The sequence below is a fragment of the Ochotona princeps genome, chromosome 21, assembly GCF_030435755.1.
Source record: "Ochotona princeps isolate mOchPri1 chromosome 21, mOchPri1.hap1, whole genome shotgun sequence".
NCBI lineage: Eukaryota > Metazoa > Chordata > Mammalia > Lagomorpha > Ochotonidae > Ochotona > Ochotona princeps.
In genome coordinates, this window is record NC_080852.1 from 41022137 (window position 1) to 41032113 (window position 9977).

Consider the following 9977-nt stretch of genomic DNA (forward strand, 5'->3'; position numbering starts at 1 on the left):
CTCCAACACAATGAGGTCATGCTTGGGCAACCATTCTTGCAGAAAATAAGACAAATTCTATTGTATCAACTGCCTATATTGTAATTTTCACTGTCTCTTAAGTCCCTATGTAAAGAACCAGCATTGAACTTGGAGACCCCTGATGCACAAATGTAAGAGGTCATGTATTCTTCAGTCCTGGAAGAGCAGCATGGGACCGAGGTGCACTCTGTAAGGGCGGTACAGTGCACTGTCCTAAGGCCAGTGGGCAGACTGTCCTTCCCACCCCGCCTACCCCGGGCAGTACAGCGAGCCGTCGTAAGGCCAGCGGGTGACTCTCCTCCTACCCCGGGCAGTACAGCGAGCCGTCGTAAGGCAGGAACCCAGCACACGACGCAGCCCCACAGTGACAAGGCTTCCTGGCTTTCCCATTGTCCAGCCCATCTTTGTCTTCCCCATCTGAAAGATTGAGAAACCTCCCCGAGTAGTCGTAGCAGAGTTCTTCTTCTGGCAGAATGTCTCTGGCGGCGAACAGTGCCAGCTTGGGGACCATAGAATCAATGCGCACAGGAACCATGAGCAGGTTTGGTGCGCAGGAATGGTTAAGGAACCGCCCGATGTTGCCTGTGTAGGTCGGGTCCACGAACGTCTCCAGGACCTGCCCCATTGACACGTGTTCCCTGATGGCTATGACGTAATTGGAGTCATGGGCCCTTTGCAGGTGAATCCTCCTGTGTGCTTCAGAAGGTCCTAGGACCTCCCCGGCATATTCACAGACGAACCTTCCCTTTGGTATGAATTCCAAGGTGCGGAGCCCCCAGCCCTTCAGGTCTGTCTGGAACACCTGCAGGGGGAACTGTAGGCCCCTCTGGACCACCCTGTTTCTGCAGTCGTCCCTGCACTGGCACAGGACATTGCATTCAAAAACCGGTGTGGCGCACCCTGCCTCTCGTCCCATTTGTGTAAGGCACAGGTGGTCGTTGTAGTTCTCGTCCCAGCGAAGGCAGGAGCAGGTGCCTGGGAGGCAGGGAGCTGCAGTGCACACGCATCCAGGAAAGGTGACCTCGGTGGGCTCGGCGTTCGCGCCGGGTCCCCCGACGTGATCAGGAGTATACTGCAAAACAAAACGCTCCAAGTCAGCAGGCAGGTCAGATTTCTCACAGACGAGACAACTTCAGAAAGTTCATGAGAAGTGGGGACTAAAAGATAGGTTTATTTTTTAAAAAAGATTTATTTTTATTTGAGAGGCAGATTTATAGAGTGAGCGATCCCTGGCTCACTCCCAAGGACTGTCCTCTAGTCTGCTTTGTGCAGGTGCTCCCCGGCTGCAGGTGGGTGAGGCCCAAGGAGCCACTGCTGGGCATTCTGGAAAAGCTTTTGAAATCCACACTTTTCGTACTATGCACTTTCCATAAACTTTTGGAAAACCCCTCAAATGTATCAAGCAGAGTTTTGCATTTGTTTTGGCTGGGACCCTTTCAACATACGGAGTGACAAGACAAAAGAAAACAGAAAATACAATATACTAAAATATTACCTGAAAAGATGTCTCTCCAATTCAAAAGGTAAGCTGTTTAGATGTAAAATTTTGTGATTTTCTTTTAGCTACAAGAGTAACAAGTATATCCTTCTCTTATCAGAAACTGGCAATGTTGTCTCTGAGCTTTGGACGGCAGGCAGGGCAGGGCTGGGTCTGGCTTGGATGTGGTCCATGTTGGCCTTTCTGGCCAAGACACAGGCCCAGGTGTATTTTGACTGAGCATTAGTTCAGATGTGGCTTTTGGGGTAAGAAAGTGCACCTGCATTTTCAAAACATTCCACAGTTATAGAATGTCGTCTGTTCACGGGTACCCTGGGAGGCGGCACTGAATACTCCACGTGGGAGACCGGGTTGTGTGGCAGGCTCCCAGCTCTGGCCTGGCAGGCATCTGGGGAATGAACCAGCGCAGGGAAGACCCCAGCTCTCCAACCCGTGGCGCCATGAAGCAGGGTTTCCGACCAAGAGTGGGTGTCCTTACCAGCTGCCCTTCATCAGGAGGATGCCTCCACCCTCTTCTCGGGGGGACCGTGCCCCGCCCTGGAGTCTGGGTGGGCACCTGGTCAGGTCTGGCCCCACTCCAGCCTCCTACCGACTCAAGTGGTTATCGAGACATTTGAAGAGAGTTCTTTCGGATGGGGTTGTTTCCAGGGTGCACGCAGCCCAGTTCTTGCTGGCTCAAGCCCTGGACTCGGGCTTCTGGCCACAGACCCTGTCCTTTCAGCAGCAAGTCTGTAGTCTCCTACCTGGACGGCACATTGGCCCCTGGTTTAGACTAGTTTTATGTGCTTGTTTTTACTGATAAATTAGGAAAAAAAGTTTGGAGAATATAACATCCTTTTTTTAAAAGATATTTTTACAGTCTCATTTTGACAAAGGAGCAGAGGGACTGCTGGGTGGGCTTCCTGCCTCAGGGGCACGTTTTCCTTGGCCCTGACCCCAGGGTTGCCTCCGGTGGCTCTACGACTTCTGCATCAAAGCTCGAATGCCGTTCCACAAATACGGGGATGACTGTGCTAGAAGAAACCGGCTCTGAATTGATCATTTTGAGATATTTTACTATGAAATGATAAACTACTTGCTCTTTCCCAAAACACCCAAGGTCATTGACCTGATGACATTCTATTCAAATACTTGCATGCCAGGCAAACTATTGAAGTTGGCACATCGGAAAGTTAATGGGCCATGTTTACAAACTGGGAGTCAGCTGGCTTCAGCTTGACCGTAGATGCCTTCAAGGCAGCTCCGTAGTGACCCCGGCTGCACGCAGCCCTGGACCAAGCTGACCCACACCGCTTAGGGACACACCCCGTGGACATGCATGTACACCCACCCAGCCCTCAGCTCTTCCCAGGGGACCCTCAGTGGTCTGCGTGAGTCTCAGGTCCCAGACTTGTGCTTGTCTTCTGTGTCTAGTTCATGGAGGACGTGGGACCTAAGTCACACCCGTGAAGTACATTTCTGGGACCTGCTGCAATGACCAGGCAGCAGCGTTCTTTGCCACACGTGTTGCTGAGGCACAGCGTGCTGCCCCACCGATGAGAGCCGCTGAGTGTGCAGCCAGCCAGCCAGCAGAAGGATAAGCAGGAGAGGGGAGGAAGCCTCTAGATGCTCTGGGGGACTCCGGGATGGGGCACAACTCCCTTCCACTTTTGCTGGAGTCTGTCTTGCAAACGCTGGAGTCCTGGCTGACATACCCAGAGTGGAAGCTGAGGATGGTTCTAGAAAACAGCCGGGGAATGCAGATGGTCCATGAGCAGGGCTGTGTCCCCCCAGGCCAGGTGGGGGGACAGACCGGCTGGAACACAGGCCCACGGTACACAGCTGCTGAGCGCAGAAAGACGCCCACAGTGCCAGGCAGCCTTCTGCACGTTGGGTTAGCAGCTACCAACAGCGATAAAGCACACCTGTGGTGGTTAGCATCAGCTGGAAGGGGATGAGCACTGTGCCCGGTGCCACCCACGGACACTCTGAAAAGCTTAGTTTCCCTTTCAGATATTTTTAGATGTTATATTTATATTATATGTGTGCCAAATTATTTTCTCTAAACATTTCCTTCCTGTTCCACCTCTCCCCAGCCCCTTCTTCCCCCGCATGTTGGTGTGAAGAAAAAGAAACTGCAGGAATCCACTCAAAAAGAAAGCCTGCTCTGGGCTTCAGTAAGCATTGTGCAGGAAGTCTGGAGCGGGGAGGAAGCCAGGTTCTAGAGTTCGGGTCCCAGGCTGAAAGAACTCCAGGCCGCACTGTGCCTCGCAGGGCTCGTGGTCCCCTCCCTGCTGTCCACTGCTCACTGCTCCCGGGACAGAAGGGCCTGGAGCCGCTCTCCACCGCTCACTCCTCTCGGGACAGAAGGGCCTGGAGCCGCTCTCCACCGCTCACTGCTCCCGGGACAGAAGGGCCTGGAGCCAACTCAGCCCGGCTGGCTTCCATCCCTGAACACAACCTGAGCTGCACTTTCCCTTTTTACCGATCAAAGCACAGCCTTGTTCATACAAGAACAGGGCAAAACGATGCAGTGGCTGGAGAGTTCAGAGTTTTGATGGCAAAGAGAAACATTTTCAGTCAGTCGTGGTTATGCAAGAGACCCGAATGGCAGCAGGAGCTAGCATTCTAGGCTTAGAATTTGAGCTTCAGTCTGAATGTTGACCGAGTGCTGTGAAATCGCCATACCTCTTTTGGCTGTGTTGGAACCCGTGACAACAATCTTTGTCCTTGGCCTCTAGCTTCACAAGTCAGTTTTTGGCTCCAGCAGCTGTTTGGAGACTAGAAGCCAGATAATTCTCAAGACACAAAGTTTTAAAAATAATGTCTGAAACTTCTTTCAGAGACCTGAAACATGGCTAGGCCTCTTGGCTTGGGAACTCCCACTGCGTCCTGTCCCTGCTGATGAGCTCATGGTTTCTGACGGATCTTTCTCCCTCAAAGGGCCACTGGTCGCTAGGCTTGTGCCAGACTGAAGGCCGGAGCCACGAGCTTGGGCCGAGCCTCCCACACGTGTGCAGGGGCCTGAGCAGGTGGGCCACCGTCCACTGCTTTCTCAGCAGCATCAGCAGGAAGCTTCACTCAGCAGCACGCTGGCCCGGCCATGCTTCCTAATCTGAGCATCTGCTGTTCTACGCAGCAGCCCAGGCCAAGCAAACCTTAAGTTCCTGTGCCTTGTGCGTCCTGCGCCTTCATTCTGAGGTGCGCACACTTGTGAGGAAGAGAGTCCAGAGCAAGCCAACTGTGTGAGATGGCCCTCTGCTCCGTGTAGGCTCTGCCAGGGCCTGCGTGTGCTCCGTGTAGGCACTGCCAGGGCCTGCGTGTAATCCGTGTAGGCTCTGCCGGGGCCTGCGTGTGCTCCGTGTAGGCTCTGCCGGGGCCTGCGTGTGCTCCGTGTAGGCTCTGCCAAGGCCTGCGTGTGCTCCGTGTAGGCACTGCCGGGGCCTGCGTGTGCTCCGTGTAGGCACTGACGGGGCCTGTGTGTGCTCCGTGTAGGCTCTGCCGGGGCCTGCGTGTCATCCGTGTAGTCACTGCCGGGGCCTGTGTGTGCTCCGTGTAGGCACTGCCAGGGCCTGCGTGTGCTCCGTGTAGGCTCTGCCAAGGCCTGCGTGTGCTCCTTGTAGGTACTTCAAGGCCTGCACTGACATGTTTCTGGCTGCTGCACCTTCTTGGAGGGAGGAAGGGAACCTGTCTCCTAATTCCAGCTCTATCCAGAGCTGTGCATACACGTGAGTAGCTAGAATATTGTGGGACTGATTTTGTTTTTCTCTAGTATTCATCCATTTCTAAGGGGCAAAGACAGGGCTTCCTCATACACTGGCTTCTCTTTTTTAAAAAGAGTATCAGGTCTGACGCTGGCAGAGCAGTCCAATCCTGTGCTGTGGTGCCAGCAGCCCACACGGGGCTGGTTCATAGCCCGCTGCTCCCAGGCTGGTCCAGCTCGCTGGACATGGCCTGGGAAAGCAGTGGAGGAGGGCTCCAACCCTGGGGCCCTGCACCCATGTGGGAGAGCCGGAAGGAGCTCCTGGCTTCGGGTCAGGCTGGCACCAGCGTTACAGCTGTTTGAGGAGTGGATGGAAGATCCCCCCACCCTCTCTAAAGCTCCCTTTCAAGCAAATAAATCTTTAAATTTCAAATAAAGATAAGTCTTTTAAAAAGTATTTATTTTAATGTGCATCAACCCTCATGGTTTCTTGAGCACTAATGGTTTAGGGTGTTATAAAGGAGATGCCATGTAAGTTAAATGATTATTAAATAAGGTAACTTCATATTTAAAATAAGTGAGTTAAAATATATTAGACAAAAAGTTTTATAACTGTTCTTGGGTATGACATAAGAGTCTGGATTGGAAACGGAATTACAGAATTCACACAGAAAGAACAACAGTTTTGACTAAAACACCACTTCCTGCGCCCATTCCTGGCACGACTCAGCTGACGCCATGTGGTCTCGGCAGCTTTCCCCACGCCTTCACTATGCTCCTCAGTGACTGAGCAGTGGCTCACAGCAGTGGCACGCTCCTGCCATGGTAGGTACCTCTAGGTGTGCATCGTACTGTGAGTTCAGGGGCAGGAGCTGTGCGTCCCCGTTTTGCTTTGTAGGCCTAGGCAGCACAGTTTCTGGCATGTCATAGGCTTTGAATTATTTGCTGAATGAAGAAAACACTTGCCAGTTTATAAAAGTTACTTGGGTGGTTTGTTGAGGAAGGGTGGGCGGAGCTTGTTTCTCCAGTGCTGGCACTGGCCGGGATAGGCCAGGCTTGAGTAGGGATCCTGTACCCGAGCCGTCACCTGCAGAGTCCGCACCAGCAGCTGGAGCCCGCGGGGACCCTGGACCTCTGGGAGGCAGGTAGCGGGCTTAACCCAACGCTCGTGCACCCTTGCGGTGTCTGCTGACTGTCCAAGGTCCGAAGACCCAGGCGGAGGGACACTGTGGCAGCCGGGGGAGCGTGTATACTGAGTTGCGGGCACCTTTCCAGCCCCACGGCTCCGCCCCAGCTCCGCCCGCTGGCTCCGCCCTCGCCCCGCCCCCGCAGGCTCCGCCCCACCCCCTGGCCCAGCTTCGCCCCCGCCTGCTGGCTCCGCCCTCGCCCCGCCCCGCCCGCTGGCTCCGCCCCCGCCCCACCCCGCTGGCCCGGCTCCGCCCCCGCCTGCTGGCTCCGCCCTCGCCCCGCCCCGCCCGCTGGCTCCGTCCCCTCCCACCCCGCTGGCCCGGCTCCGCCCCTACCTGAAATGGCGGCGGCCTCGCTCCCGGGGGCCAGGAGCTCACGGGCAGGTTCTCCAGGCCGCAGGCAATGTCCAGGGGCTCCGTGGGAGCCTTGCGGTCCTCAGCCGCGGCCATCCGGCAGAGCGGCCTCTGCACACAGCCTGACTGACCCGAGCCTCGCTGAGGACGCCGGGAGCCGCGGGCTCCTGCCCGGCTCCTCCCCGGCTCCTGCCCGGCTCCTCCCCGGCTCCTCCCCGGCTCCTCCCCGGCTCCTCCCCGGCTCCTCCCCGGCTCCTCCCCGGCTCCTGCCCGGCTCCTGCCCGGCTCCTCCCCGGCTCCTCCTCAGCGCGGCTCTCCTCAGCGCGGCTCTCCTCAGCGCGGCTCTCCTCGGCGCCCTGCCCGCTGCCCTCCAGCGCCCCTGGGCCGAGCCTGGCCACGGGCGCGCCTGGCGGACCGCCTCAGGTACGGACACCTCAGCCTTCCTTCAGTCTCGTGCGAATCGGACTTGTCCTTAGGAGTCCGCGGCCGTCCGTGCGTGCCCGGCGAGCGGCCAGGACGGCGCCGACGAGGCCACAGTGCAGCCGGCGTCCCCGGGTGGCCTGCCACAGCGGCCTTGGCACGCGAGCTGGCAGCGGGCTCGTGCCCAGCCCCGCTCGGCTGGCCCCGAGCCGAGCAGCCGCCTCGTCCCCAGGCCCCTTGCAGCCCCGCAGAGCCGCCCTCAGTGCGTGTCTGACTCTCCACGCACTGGTTTTCCCACTGGAGAAACTCGCGGTCCTTGTAACTCTTTAACATACCACAAAATCCTCTCATTTAAGTCACAACAACGGTGTGTTAGCATTTGTGTGTACGTGGCAGTGAGAGGAGAGAAGGCTTCCACGGAGGGGTGTGGGGTGGCCCACGCGGAGCTCCGTGTCCAGGCTGGGACTGTGCCAGCTCCTGAGAGCCGGCGGCCTGCCACCCGTGTCCCCTGGCCCGCATCCCACGTGGGCGCCCCGCTTCCCGGCCAGCTCCCTGCCTGTGGCCCGAGGACCTGCACCTGCACGGGGGCCCGGAAGAGGCTCTGGCTCCTGGCTCCCGGCTCCAGGCTCCCGGCTCCAGGCTCCCGGCTCCAGGCTCCAGGCTCCTGATTCCTGGCTCCTGGCTCCCAGCTCCCGGCTCCTGGCTCCCGGCTCCCGGCTCCAGGCTCCCGGCTCCAGGCTCCCGGCTTCAGGCTCCAGGCTCCCGTTTCCCGGCTTCCGGCTCCAGGCTCCTGGCTTCCCGGCTCCAGGCTCCCGGCTCCTGGCTTCCCGGCTCCAGGCTCCTGGCTTCCCGGCTCCAGGCTCCCGTTTCCCGGCTTCCGGCTCCAGGCTCCTGGCTTCCTGGCTCCAGGCTCCAGGCTCCTGGCTCCTGGCTCCTGGCTCCAGGCTCCTGATTCCTGGCTCCTGGCTCCTGGCTCCTGGCTCCTGGCTCCAGGCTCCTGGCTTCCCGGCTCCAGGCTCCCGGCTCCAGGCTCCTGGCTCCCGTTTCCCGGCTTCCGGCTCCAGGCTCCTGGCTTCCCGGCTCCAGGCTCCCGGCTCCAGGCTCCCGGCTCCAGGCTCCTGGCTCCTGGCTCCAGGCTCCTGATTCCTGGCTCCTGGCTCCTGGCTCCCAGCTCCTGGCTCCCGGCTTCAGATCGGCCCATTTCCAGCTGTTGTGGCCATTTGGGGAGTGAACCAGCAGATGGAAGACCTTTCCCTCGCTGTCTCTCCTTTTTAAAGTCTATGTTTCCAATAAAAATCAGCAAAGTCTTTAAAAAATTGTTTAAAACTCAATTGAAATCCATTTTTGAGGGGAAGAGACGGAGCTGCTGTATACAGTCACTGCAATGCAGGGGTCAGAGGCACAGGCTGGAACCAGGCGCGGATAAATTCATTCCACTCTGCTGCTGCCTGACCATAGGCAACAACGTGACAATTGCTGAGTTGTCTGCCAGGCTCTGGTTTTATTTTTTAAATATTCACTATTTATTTGAAAGGCAGAGTGGCACATGGAAAGGGAGAGACGGAGACATGTTCCGCCGTGGCTGGGGCTGGCCCAAGCCAGAGTCCGCAAGGGGCACCGGGCTAGTGCTCCCTGGAGCACTGCTTTCCCGGGCGCGTTGCAGGGAGCTGGACATGCGGCTCCAGCATGGCATGTCAGATGTCGCCAGCATCGTCCTCACTGGCCCCTCAGCCGCTGCCGAATGACTTCACACAGACCCACTCATGTCTGTCACCCACACGGGGTTGTTTCATATTCCAGCGAGTGTTCCTACTGACATGTAGTCAACGTGACATTGGGCTCACTCAGCAAGTCGCTGGACAGGAAGCAAGCCTAGTTTCCGAGAGGCAGCAGCTGTCCCTCACGGCAGGGCACAGAGCGGCCTGGGTGTTGTCCTGTGTCCTCCCAGAGGCTAGCTCAAATGCAGAGACCCTTGTTAACAAGCTTAGGGACAGCTGGAAGGAGACGAGCACAGGTAGCGAACCTTCTGGCAACAGACGGTTACACACTTGCTCTGCTCCAAAGGGAGGTAGTCTGTCATTCAGTGTGTGCTGCGTGCGGTGTAACAGAGTGACAGGTGCTGTGGAACTGGAGAGGCGGGAAAGGTTAGGGCCAGCAGGGGAGGGCAGGGAGCTTATGGGGAGAGGTTGTTTGTTACTGGCCTCGAAGGAACATTTGGGAAAATCAGGAAACACATTTGAGACAGAAAAACTAACGGGCAAAGAAGGAAAAAGGCTTGTAGAAGAAAAAGTAGTTTCACATCGGCTGGAGAGAATTGCATTTTTCAGGAATTATGATTGATAGAATCTTACAGATAGGCAAGTAATGAAAGTTCTTTCAAGTTCACATGAAATGAGACTTCTTTCATTTCAAGAAATTGTTGAACTCTGATTACATACATAGCTCTGGAAGAATGTACATATGGTGCCAACGTGGTAAACAGTTACACAGAGAGGAAGCAGTAAAAGCTGCAGGACTCTTACAAGGAAGCATTACGGGAGCTGTGAGGGGACCACACTCCTCCATAGATGCTGTGCTGCTGCTAATTAGACTTGCTTTGCTAGTAATACCTGTCTTTTGGGAAACTTTGTTTTATGATTGTTTTTCTGGGGCTGTCAGTGATAGTGCCTCCATTGTAGGATATTCAGTTCATGTCAGTCCTTCAGTTTAATTTGTTTATTGTTGCTTGATGGTAAAAAGAAAAGAAAAAAGTTATCCATGAACATTAATGAGTTGTCCTGATTCTATTTTTACTGTTGTAAATAGATTTTGGATC

General features: G+C 56.2%; 1 protein-coding gene across 1 annotated transcript; it reads right to left on the minus strand.

Annotated features, from left to right (window-relative positions):
* Positions 1-322: 322 nt before the first annotated feature.
* Positions 323-6912, minus strand: LOC101526874 (histone-lysine N-methyltransferase SETMAR). The gene is made up of 2 exons (XM_012925822.3): positions 6725-6912; positions 323-1093 (listed from the first exon to the last, which is right to left on the minus strand). Exons 1-2 carry the CDS (start codon positions 6836-6838, stop codon positions 323-325), a joined length of 885 nt encoding a protein of 294 aa, XP_012781276.2. The 5' UTR covers positions 6839-6912.
* Positions 6913-9977: the final 3065 nt, after the last annotated feature.